This window comes from Hippopotamus amphibius, chromosome 9 (assembly GCF_030028045.1).
Source record: "Hippopotamus amphibius kiboko isolate mHipAmp2 chromosome 9, mHipAmp2.hap2, whole genome shotgun sequence".
Lineage (NCBI taxonomy): Eukaryota > Metazoa > Chordata > Mammalia > Artiodactyla > Hippopotamidae > Hippopotamus > Hippopotamus amphibius.
This window is the reverse complement of record NC_080194.1, coordinates 86,247,867-86,261,137: the sequence shown is the minus strand read 5'-3', so window position 1 is coordinate 86,261,137 and position 13,271 is coordinate 86,247,867. Positions and strand designations below refer to the sequence as shown.

Here is a 13,271-nt window from a genome sequence, read left to right as displayed (position 1 = left end):
GTCACCCTACCGGCAACAGTGTTTCTCACCCTGAACCAGGTCTCCGATTCCCACGCTCCCGCTCCTGGACCCTCCGTTCAGCTGCGGATCAATGTCTCGGTCCGGGAACGCTGAGCTGTGCTGCGGACCCTCCGTATGTTTCTCACTCCCTCCCGTCTGCCACAGCTCCGCCGCTTCACCCTCTTTGAGCCCTCGTAGATGCCTCCCTACCGGTTATGTCGGGCTCCCCGCAGCCCTTTCTGGTGTCCGAGGCTGTCTGCTGGTGTTCAGCTGGTTCTCTGTGGGAATTACTGCATCCTTCCGTGCATTCCCCATGCATCTGTGGAGAGGGATGCACTCCACGTCTCTCTACTTCGCCGCCATCTTTTCTCCTAATTTAATTTTATTTTTCATCTTTATTGAGCTATACCTGACAAAATCTTATATATTTAAAGACTATATCATGATGATCTGGCATACATATCTCTTGTGAAATGAATGTCACAATTGAGTTAACACATCCTTTACCTCACATAGTTGTGATTTCTGTGTGTGTGAGATGCTTAAAGTCTACCTTCATGCAAATCCTCAAGCACACAATATAGTATTATTAGCTATAGTCACTGTGCTGTACATTAGATACACAGAGCTTATTCATCTTATACCTAAAGGTTTGTACCTTTTGACCAGCATCTTCCCCCAGACACTGGGCAACCGCCATTCTACTCTCTGTTTGTATGAGTTTGATTTATTTTTTATTCCACGTATAAGTGAGATCATACAGTTTTTATCTTTCTCTTTCTGACTAATTTCATTCCACATAATGTCTTCTAAGTTTCATCCATGTTGTTGCAAATGTCAGGATTTTCTTCCTGCAATTAGTATGAAATTGCATCAATCTCTTTGAGATACTGATTTTGTTTCCTTTGGAGATATATATGCAGGAGTGGAATGCCTGGATATTATGGTTGTTCTATTTTAAAAACTTTGAGGGGGGCTTCCTAGGTGGTGCAGTGGTTAAGAATCCACCTGCCAATGTGGAGGTCACGGGTTCGATCCCAGCTCCAGGAAGATCCCACATGCCGCGGAGCAACTAAGCCCGTGTGCCAAAAAAAAAAAAAAAAAAGAAAAGAAAAAACTTTGAGGAACCTCCATTCTGTTTCCTATAGTGCCTTATCAATTTACATTCCCACCAACAATGCACAGGGTTCCTTTTTTCCCACATGTTGTAAAGACTTGTTACCTGTTGTCTTTTTGATGACAGCCATCCTAAGAGGTGTTAGGTGATATCTCACTGTGGTTTTGGTTTGCATTTCCCTGGTGATCAGTGATGTTGAGCACCTTCTCATGTACCTGTTGGTTATTTGTATGCCTCTGTAGATATAGCTATTTAAGTATGTAAAACAAGAAATGTCACTTGTCATCCAGGTCTACAAGCATTAAGTCATTAAGCCACTTAAGTGATTAAAGCCATTAAGTCATTAGTCATTAACTCCTTTCCCTGAAAGGAATTCAGAAGGAAGGACAGGAGAAGGCACTCTGTGCTTTGGGAAAACAGGCAATTTGGGCCCCAGATAATTACAATTAAGGGAATTTTTTTTTTTAATAAACACGTATTCTTGCATCTTCCCATACTTAGAAAAGGACAGATTATTAACTGAGTTATCTGTTCCTCATGACAAGCAGTGACCTTCTAGCAAGGTGTTATGATGGATTGCACATGGTCCTCAGCCAAAATCATGTATATACTGGCCTCTCCCCTAACCTCTTTGGAGTAGTTCCCGAGAATTATCTGAGAGGCTGTCTCCTGGGCTATAGTCCTCAGTAAGTCCCAGAATAAAACTGAAATTCATAGCTCTCATGTTATTATTATTTTTTTTAAATTTCTGTTGACCAGTACTTTGCTCATTTTTACACTAGGTTGTATATATATCTTGCTATTGCATTGTATAAGTTCCTCATGTATTTCAGATATTAACATCTTATCAGGATATATGATTCCTAAATATTTTCTCCTATTTCATAGGTTGCCTTTCACTCTGTTGTTTGCTGGTCCTTGTATGAGCTTTATGGTCATGGCAACAAAAAGTCAGCTGTCATGGAGCTGGTGGGAGTGTCATTTATCACCCTAATGCATTACAATGAGCTTATGATGAGGCCCAAGTCTACCAGAAGTCAAATCTCCCACCAGCTTGGGCCTGGTTGGTTCTAACCAGTTCTTATTTTCTCCTCTTTGCAGCTTCCTCCTGAAACTTAGATAAGAGTAATTGGTTTCCATTCGTGGGAGGAGCAGGGGTATGATTCTGAGGCGCCAGCCTTGGTAACAAGACCTGTGTTGGACTTCTGATCTATAGAACTGTAAGATAATAAATCTGTATAGTTTTAAGCTGCTAATTTTGTTATGGTAGCATTCGGACACTATGTTAGTAACTTTCAAAATTCTATCTTAATTAGTGTCTAATTATGAAGACAGAGCAGAAAATTATCTGGATGCTTCATTCCTGGTGGTGTTGTTTTACCTTCTTTTGATCTTTAAACATTTGTCCACTGCTTTATCTTTTGATGGCCTGTGTTATTCTATAATATTTTTAAATATAATATTCTGAATCTATTCTGAAGATAGCACTTTTCCTACCTGCTCTCCCATGATAGATTTCCTGCCAGTTCTTAAGGTCTTCATTTTTGTCTACATAGCTAGAAGGTCAGTGGCCACTGGTATTGACCCACTGCAATCTTCGAGATGCCGCTTCTCTTCTCCCTGTTCCTAAGCTCTCCTTTTAGATGCTTGTCCCCATTGTACCTGCTCAGTGGCTGTGTGGATGGAGGGCAATTTACCTCTTGCCAAACCCTTCCTCCTACAAATAAGTATATTAGGGGAAGACATCTCACTTCAATCAGATCAATCCTCTTTCCAGGAATTTGGGTTTAGAATTCAGATAATTTAAAATAAATGTCGATATAAATAATTTATACCTCAAATATTTAAATGTGTGCTATATATATATACACATACATTTGTATATATATTGAATATATCTATGATTGAAAAATACATATATTGGTAAATGACTGAAGTAGCCATTATCTTCCACATACACTGAGAAGTGGAAAGAAAGAATCTGCAGAGAGAGAAACATGAATCAGGTATGTACCAGTTTGCTGTGATGCTATAAAATGTTACCAGAAGCTTGGTTGCTTAAAATAACACTAATATATTCTGTTACAGCTCTGGAGGACAGAAATCCAAAGTCAGTTTTACTGGACCTAATAGGTGTCAACTGGGCTATGCCAGAGGCTCTAGGGTAGAAAGACCATTTCCTTGCTTTTTCCTGCTTTCAGATGTGCAGTCCTTGATGTGTGGCTTCAAAGCCAGGAGCACATGTCCTTAAATATCTGCTTCCAAGATCACATCACCTTCTCTTGTGTGGTAAAATCTTCCTCCTCCTCTCTCATATGATGACACTTGTGATTACAGCTAGTTACCCACGTGGGTAATCCAGGATCATCTCTCTATCGCAAGATCTTTAATTGCATCTGCAAAATCCCTTTGCCATATAAACTTTATATGTTACTTAGAGTCACAGGCATCAGGGATTAGGTCTGGATATCTTTCTGGGCCATCGCTCAGCCTACCACGAGATATATGGAAAAAAATCAGTAATACAGAGACCAAATGACCCCTGAGAAAACTAGAGAGAGATCAGAGATTCAGAGGGAGGAGAGTGCCTGCCTTGGTTTTTTAAGGATTTTTAAGGACCCTGATTCTAGTGCCTTAGCAGGTCTTGCTGTTTCTTACCTTCTGGGATTTCATGTGGCCATCTTTATTATTATAACAATAAATACCCATTTTACTTAAGCTAGCTTGATTACTTTTCTGCCTTTATTTTTCCCAAGCTAATGAATCCTAGGATGGTAATTCTTGTGTAGGTGATGGCCACATTGTCCAGTTGCCATAGACAGTCAGTCTGGACTCATAACTTACTGCTTGAAAAACTGGTTTTCCTTTCAAACTGTGGCGTCTCGTAGTCTATTCTCATTGATCCTGATACTCTCTGGTCTGTAGTTTCTCCAGATAATTAGGACTGGCAGGGAATGCTCTTGTCTCAGAAAAAGTGAATAATTTCCATGTTAACTTCTGTTTCCCCTCTTAAGTTTCTCTCCATTCCACACTTCATGACATAGTGAAGTGCTAAAGTAGGCTGGAGGTCACATATATCTGCATATACGTAGTTGAAACCAGTGGTATAGTTTGGGGTAAGATGCTTAATTTCAGTGAACCTTAATTTCCTCATCTGTAAAATGGAGATAATGCCACATTCTCAAGGTTGTTAAAAGGCTTAAATGAGATATATATGTACATATTTGAATACACTGTACAAACACTGGGATATGTTACTCCTCTTCCTTACTTTGTTGCTATCATTGTTACTGTTATTATTATTATTTACAGTATTTGGCTGCCAGCAAGGAAGCCAGTCATCTTGAAATGTCTGAAAAGATCCAGTAAGAAATACTTACATTTAATTACATGTGGTTTCATTTCTTAGACTATCTTGGTTGAGCCTATTGATACATTAACAAAAAGAAAAAGGAAAAGCACAAAGTATATTCCCCACTTTACAGATAATATAATTAGGTTCAGAAAGGCTAAGTGTCACCTGATAGAAAAGTGGTAGAGCCGGGCTTAAAATTCAGGTTTCCTGAGTTCAGTTGAGTATTTTTCTTTAATGGATGATATTCTGTGTGTGAGAGGGTCCCATAGTAGAGTTCAGAGCATGTTATTGTCTCTACAGCTGAATTGCCTCCCCTGGACCCTGACTGCAATACTTTGCATCTGATGTGGCATGAAGTTTTTTCATCTCTTCCCACACATTTTATCATCTTCAAGTATGCCTTATTCCATATTGTGTCCAATAGTTTAAAATGCCATTTTTAGCAAACAACCTTTCAAGGTTTCCTGTGTGATAAGGATGTAATTTTGTTGACTGCATCTCTCAAAACTTCCTTTACCTTTTCATTCCTTAGACTATAAATGAAGGGGTTCAGAAGAGGGGTCACCATTGTGGTGAGGACAGCTGTCACTTTGTCAAAATCCAGGGAATGACTCTGGCTGGGCCTCACGTACATGAAGATGTTGCTCCCATAGGCCATGGAGACCACAGTGATGTGAGAAGCACATGTAGAAAAAGCTTTCTGACGTCCTTGGGCTGAGGGGATGCGCAGGATGGTAGAAATGATGTAGGTGTAGGACACGGTGGTGAGCACCAGTGAGGTCAGCAGAATGAGACAAGATAAGAGGAAGTTTATCATCTCAAGGAAATGAGTGTCTATGCAGGCCACTTGTAGCAGAGGGGCAATGTCACAGAAGAAGTGACTAATTTCCTTATAACAAAAAGGCAGTCTGGATACTACAATAGTTGGGCAGAGCACTGACAGGAAGGCCCCTACCCAGCAGCCCAGAACCAGCAGGAGACAGACCCTGCTGTTCATGATGATGGTGTAGCGCAGGGGGTTACAGATGGCCACATAGCGGTCAAAGGACATCACTGCCAAGAGGATAAACTCCACTGTTCCCAGGAAAAAAAAGAAGTATGTTTGGCTGATGCAGCCTGCAAAAGATATGATTTTCCTGTCCTCAAGGAGACAGGCTAACAGTTTTGGGGTAACTGAGCTAGTGTATAAAATATCCAAAAATGACAAATTACTGAGGAAGAAGTACATTGGGGTTTGGAGGCGATTATCAGCCCATATTAGGGAAATGATGACACCATTTCCTGTTAGAGTAAGCATGTAAGTAACCAAGAGGGCCATGAAGAGGAGAATCTGAAGCCTCTGGAGAGCAGGGAAGGCAGTCAGGATAAACTCAGTCACTGTGGTCTGATTAAACACATCCATTGCACGCAGTGCAAGGTGGGCAGCACATCTCTGAAAAGTAACAGAACATGACAAAAATCAGATTAAATGAGTTTTTAACTGCCATTATCATTGATAAGATGCAGTAGAAAAGGCTCTGAATGAAGAGTCAAGAGTGCTTTTGTTTTTCATCCTGCCTCTGACCCTCATAAACATAGCATCTTGGATAAATTACATGACTTCTTCTAATCAGTATTCTCATATTTAAAATTTTTGATTGAAATTTTCTTTGTGGTTCCATAAGACTCTAGTCTTAATGATTTATTTTGCTTTTTACACAATGCTTCTTTCCTTTACCATTTCACTCTTCCTGAACTGCTATTTTCTCATCTAAATTCTGTGGTTAAGAAGAGAGGCCTATTTAGAAATTAGAACACTTCCTAACACCATACACAAAAATAAACTCCAGATGGATTAAAGAGCGAAATGTAAGGCCAGACACTATAAAACTCTTAGAGGAAAACAGGCAGAACACTCTGTGACATACATCAAAGCAAGATCCTTTTTGACCCACCTCCTAGAATTATGGAAATAAAATCAAGAATAAACAAATGAGACCTAATGAAACTCAAAAGCTTTTGCACAGCGAAAGAAACCATAAACAAGACTAGAAGACAACCCTCAGAATGGGAGAAAATATTTGCCAACGAAGCAACAAAGGATTAATCTCCAAAATATACAAGCAGCTCATGCAGCTTAATACCAAAAAAGCAAATAACCCAATCCACAAATGGGCAGAAGGCCTAAATAGACATTTCTCCAAAGAAGATGGGCAGATGGCCAACAAGCACATGAAAAGATGCTCAATATCACTAATCATTAGAGAAATGCACGTCAAAGTCACAATGAGGTATCACCTCACACCAATCAGAATGGCCATCATCAAAAAAACTAGAAACAATAAATGTTGGAGAGGGTGTGGAGAAAAGGAAACCCTCCTGTGCTGTTGGTGGGAATGTAAGTTAGTACAGCCACTATGGAAAACAGTTTGGAGGTTCCTTAAAAAACTAAAACTGGAACTACCATATGAACCAGTAATCCCACTTCTGGGCATATACCCAGAGAAAACCATAATCCAAAAAGAAACATGTACCATAATGTTCATTGCAGCACTCTTTACAATAGCCAGGACATGGAAGCCACCTAAATGCCCATCAACAGTTGAATGGATAAAGAAGATGTGGCTCATATATATAATGGAATATTACTCAGGCATAAAAAATTAAGTTATTTGTAATGAGGTGGATAGACCTAGAGACTGTCATACAGAGCAAAGTAAGCCAGAAAGAGAAAAACAAATACCGCGTACTAACTCATATATATGGAATCTAAAAAAAAAAAAAAGCTACTGATGAACCCAGTGACATGGCAAGAATAAAGATGCAGATGTAGAGAACGGACTTGAGGACACAGGGTGGAGGGGAGGGCAAAGGGGAAGCTGGTATGAAGTGAGAGAGTATCATTGACATATATACACCACCAAATGTAAAATAGATAGCTCGTGGGAAGTTCCTGCATAACATAAGGAGATAAACTTGATGATGGGTGATGACTTAGAGGGCCAGGATAGGGAAGGTGGTAGGGGGTCGTGGAAGAGTGGGGATATATGTATAAATACAGCTGATTCACTTTGGTGTACCTCAAAAATTGGCACAGCAGTGTAAAGCAATTATATTCCAATAAAGAGTTTTAAAAAAAATCTTCTTTTAAATTATCGAGGGTCTCCAAAAGGTCTCACCTATCGAAATAGGCTCTTGGTACCGGTAGGAACTCTTTCCACTGCAAATATTCTAATGTTCTCTCCTTACCAACTGCTCATGCACCCAGATAATAAACTTCCAAACTATTTACTACTGCAAGAAAGGCATAACCATATCTAGGTGAACAACTGTTAATGCTATTGAGATTTAGTATAATAATAGCATAGAGCACACTTTGTAGAGAAGTAGAAATGCTTTAACCTTTCCTTTCCTTTACCCCTCCCCACCTTCTTCACTGACAACACTGGAGAATGACAGGTATCTTAACAGAATACTGTGGGTTCCCATGAAGCTGCCTCTCATCTATTTTATTGTTTCTTCCATTTATCTAGTTGTTTCATCACCTCTATAATGTCTTCCATTTTCCTACTTACCTAAATGGTCTTTGATGGCCCTGGTAGGAGCTCGATTCTCCTCCAGTATTGTAAAATTTGAGCAATTTTATATTTTCAAAAGCATTATGCATTTTTTAATAACAAAAATCAGAGATGGTTGAACACAGAGTTGCTGTTGCCGTGGTTTTCATAGAATCATATAACTATGGGAAAAATGGTATTGAGGGCTCTCTATTCTGCTGTATTTTGGTCAAATCAACTTCTCTGAAAAGAATTAAAGATGTAGCATTTCTCTCCTTTGTGGAGTCTCTCAAGTTCACAACAGTGAATACAACCTGGCTTTATTTTAACCTTTTCTAGATGATCTCTGCACCCTCAGGATCCCATCATGTCTAGGAGGAAAGGTTCTGGACCATGACAATCTGTGTATAACAATTTAATGTAACCTTGCCAAATGAAGGCTTTTTTTTTTCTTTGTAGTTTTCCTCATTACCATTTCTGTGGATCCTTAAAATTTGCGTAAAAATGTACATTTGCACAATTCAAGAATCCAGATTTAGTCAGGAAAATGTGGAGTGATAGAAAGAAGGTATTAGGTCTTAGAATTAGGGAACAAATGTTGTGTTTCTGTATTTGGCCACTTAGAGCTTTGTAATCTTTAATAAAACTCTCAAGCAACCTGAATCTTATCTTCATCTCTAAAAATGAAGATACTCATAATGGCAGGTTGAAGGTCCTAAGACAGGCGCTACCACAGCGATTTGTACATACTTTATGTTCAATAAATATTTGCTGAGAACATAGAGTTGGGGAAGGATGAACAGAAAATGACTGAGATGTGAAGGGGAAATGGGTTAGTGATAATTTCAGATCAGTGCTGCTATCAGTTAAAATGTGAAAAAATTTTAACTGTAACAGAGGTTACCTTAACAACATGAATTTACACACATGATAAAGCTATCACATTTGACAACTGCATCACTAAACTTTTTGGCAGAGCAGTGATTACACTTTAATTTATACAATACATATGTAAATAAATTTAGTAAGATTCAGACTGTTTCAAATATAAATACAGATAACTATATAATAAAATATACTTACATCACCTTGATTGTAGAACAGTTGGTATTTTCTTCACTCAAATATATTAAAAACCATGAACTTTGGCTATTTTCTTCCTACTGCCTTCCATCCATTTTCCTTTAAATTCTTTTATTGCTTCAATTTGAGTTCCATATAACCCTCAGTCTTAGTCTGAGGCTCTTTCACACCCAATACACATCCCCTTTTTCAAAATCACACCAAATGGTTATTCAGTTTTTGCTGAAGTACTTCATTCTCTGCATTTGAATGAAAATCTGTCCTTTTATAATCTCCACTTTTCCCAGTTCTTTTTCTTATTCCCACAAAAAAGTCTAAGTTTTGATTTACACTAAGATTAACTTCGTGTTATATTATCATTTAAGCTTGCATTTTAAAACATTCAGTGAATCTTAATGTTAGAATATTTCTCTGAGCTTCAAGTAGTATTTATTCTGGATGACATTTTTGCCAAGAAAGCGGAATGGTGAGTTTGGTGATAAGTCAAGAAATCAGACCTAATGAATCAAGAGCAGGTCCTCTGACTTCTAGTTTAGATCTCTGGCAAAAAGACTGAAAGACTTTCTGACTGAAATCTTCCCAAGTCTCAGATTTTCTTCCCCACTATTCAGTTATTTTCTATATCTTGTGTGGCTTCATCCAGAAACTTGGAACTGTTCAAAACCATAGACTGTCAGATTAGAAGAGGACTAAAGGGCATATGAGAGAGTCTGGTGCTAAAATATTCTGCACTGTCTCTGTTGTCTAGTGATGTGAAACCCACTATTTCTTGAGGCCTCTCATTCTACTTTAATGGTCCTGATTGTTAGAAAAATTCATATTTATATTGACTCAACTATCTCTCTGAAGTTTCATCATATTTTTTGTCACTCCCGTTCACTCATGAGGCATCTTGTGACTTGATTTTAGATATATCCACCTAATTTACTTTCTACAGGAAATAATATTACCTTGTGTGTACTAAAGTGATTACAACTGGATAAGCTCTGATATTTAATAATTTTTTAAATTTGCCTTTGGAAGTTGGTTTAGAATGGCTCTTGGGATTCCGGCATAAAAAAGTTAATTACTATTATTGCAATCATGGGATGTTAGAACTGAAGTAACTAGTCACAGTTAGAAAGTTAAGGTCCCCTGGGAGACTCTCCTGGGTGTTTATTTTATTTATTTAAAGAAAAATTTAGAGATCTGCTTAAAGCCTCTGGAAACTAAAACCTTGGAAAACTTAAATTTAAAAAAATGTTCATAATATATTGAAATAAGCTTTAAACTGCTTTTCAAGCTGAAATTATTTACATATGTACATATACATACACATAAATTACTTACATATGTACATATGTCTATGTACATATTTAAAACATTTTATACAAATACACACAATAGACAAATTTAAGTGTATAACTTGTTTTGACAAATGTAAGCATTCAGGTCGCCACCACCACCACTAGAGCAATGGTTTAAAATATTTACATTACCTTAAACATTTGCTTATGCCCTTTTGCAGTAAACGCTGTCCCCTCCCTTCCTCATCCCCTGACAACCAAGGATTTGTTTTCTGTCAGTGTAAGTTTGAATTTTCTAGAATATTATATAAATGCAATATCACAACATGTAGTTTTGATATTTTCCACTTAATCTGATGCTTTGAAATTAATCCAAGTGTTTCAGGCACGAGTAGTTTCTTCCTTTGTGTTATTGAAGATTATCTATTATACAGATTGTGTAGATAGATAACAGTGTGTTTATCTGTTCACCGGGTGATGGGCACCTGAGCTGTCTTCCATTTTTAGTTATTATGAATTAAGCTTCTGTGAACATTGAGTTTGTGCTTTTATGTGAATATTTGTTTTCATTTCTCTTAGACACATTCCTAGGAGTGAAATTACTATGTTGTATGGTAAATATGTTCAACTATATAAAAAACTGTCAAAGTGTTCTCCAGAGTCACTGTATTACTTTCATTTCTACTAGGCATGTGTGTGAATCCCATAGTTCCACACCCTTGCTTACGCTTGGTGTTGTCAGTCTTTATTTTTAGCCATTAGATCATGTATAGTGGAATCATCTAATTAACTTTTTTTATTTCTTAGCTTTATTGAGGAATAATTGACAAATCAAATTGTATGTAAAGTGTGCTGTGTGATGATTTGACATACATGTATTTGTGAAAAGAATATCAAATTTAATTATTAACACATCTTTCATTCACATAGTTACAATTTTTTTTTTGATGAGTATGTTTAAGGCCTCCCTTCTTAGCAAATTTCAAGCATGCAATACAGTATTATTCCCTACAGTCACCATGCTATACATTAATAACTGGAGCTTATTTATCTTGCAACTGAAGGTTTATACCCTTTGACCAGTATCTTTCCATCTCCCTCCTTCCCTCAGGTCCTGGTAACCACCATTCTACTCTCTGTTTCTATGAGTTAGATTTTTAAAATTCCATGTAAAAGTGAGATCATGCAGTTTTTATCTTTCTCTTTCTGGCAAATTTCACTTAGCATAATGTTCTCTAGGTTCATCTCTGTTGTGGCAAATATCAGGATTTTCTTCTTGATTAAGGCTGAATGAATAATATACCATTACATACACATATATATTTCATCTTCTTTATCCATTCATCCATCAGTGGGCTTTTAGTTGTTTTCATATCTTGACTATTTTGAATAATGATGCCCTGGATATGGGAATCCTGATATCTCTTTGAGATTCTGATTTCATTTTCTTTGCATATATACCCAAGAGTGGAATTGCTGAATCTTATGGTTATTCTGTTTTTAATTTTTTTGAGGAATCTCCATGTTGTTTTCTATAATGCTTGTACCCACTTACATCCCTACCATCAATGCACAAGGGTTCCCTTTTTTCCACATCCTTGTCAAGGCACTGTATGCCTCTGATATTCAAATGATATTAGTATCTTTAGCAGTGCACACTTAGGCAAACTGAATCTTTTTTTTTCTTTTGTAAATTTTATTTAATTAATTTATTTTTATTGGGGTGTAGTTGTTTTACAATGTTGTGTTAGTTTCTACTGTACAGTGAAGTGGAGTTCTCTGTGCTGTACAGCAGGTTCTCATTAGTTGTCTATTTTATACACATTAATGTATATATGTCAATCCCAATCTCCCAATTCATTCACTGCCCCCCCCCCCCAGCTTCCCCCCTTGGTGTCCATACGTTTGTTCTCTACATAGGCAGCCTGAATCTTTACAAAGGCCTGTGACTGGCATGTAGAGATAATTTTGAACCAGAAAATCATCAAAGGCTATCTTCAGGTGTATTCTTTTTCATAGGTAATTTTTAAAAAAAGGTTTATTTATTTATTTATTTAGGCTGCGCCAGACGTTAGTCGTGGCACGTGGGATCTTCGCTGAGGCATGTGGGATCTTTTAGTTGTAGCATGTGGACTCTTAGTTGGGGCATACAGACTTCTTAGTTGTGGCATGTATGTGGGGATCGAACCAGGGATCGAACCTGAGCCCCCTGAATTGGGAGCAAGGAGTCTTACCCACTGGACCACCAGGAAGTTCCTTCATAGGTAATTTTGTCCTTCAGTTGAAATTGTTTGTTGGCTTTAATTGAAACTTCTATAATAGAGATACATAAAATTATTTGAGATTTGAAATATTTATGCCGTCATGGGTTTTGTCAGGATGACCTTCTAATAGAGAGGTAAATGCATAGAGAGTTTCCCCAATAGAGTGAAAATGGTATATTAAAAAACATGCAAGGTTGAGGGTCACTGTAGGTACTCATTGGATATATGAATAGTTGGTTGCTATCCCTTTTGGCCCTACAGCAGATACCCCAAGGTGAGTTATTTAACTCCGTATCTGAGTAGTACCCTCCTTGTAAACAGTTCTCAGGATGCCAAATAAGCAGCGTGGTTTAAAGGTGGTAACTCGGATTTGAGAGACTAACATTTTATCTGGAAGGCAGTGACATTGCAAGTGGTGAATGGCTATGCTCTGAAAAACAAAACAATAAATAAACTTAATGGAAAAAAGTAAGAATGATATTCTCCATTGCATCAGAGGAAATAGACAATAAAAATTATGGTACAGTATGTATTTATAGCAGTTCTTGGAAACTAGGCAATGGATTGATAATGTGGTGTGAAAAGGGGATATTACATGACAGAATAAAAGGAACCACAGGATGGGGCACC

General features: G+C 37.6%; 1 protein-coding gene across 1 annotated transcript; it reads right to left on the bottom strand.

Moving 5' to 3' along the window:
- Positions 1-4,926: 4,926 nt before the first annotated feature.
- LOC130859869 (olfactory receptor 6M1-like) lies at positions 4,927-5,874 on the bottom strand. Its single transcript, XM_057747331.1, has one exon. It carries the CDS (start codon positions 5,872-5,874, stop codon positions 4,927-4,929), a length of 948 nt encoding a protein of 315 aa, XP_057603314.1.
- Between the last annotated feature and the right edge of the window lie 7,397 nt (positions 5,875-13,271).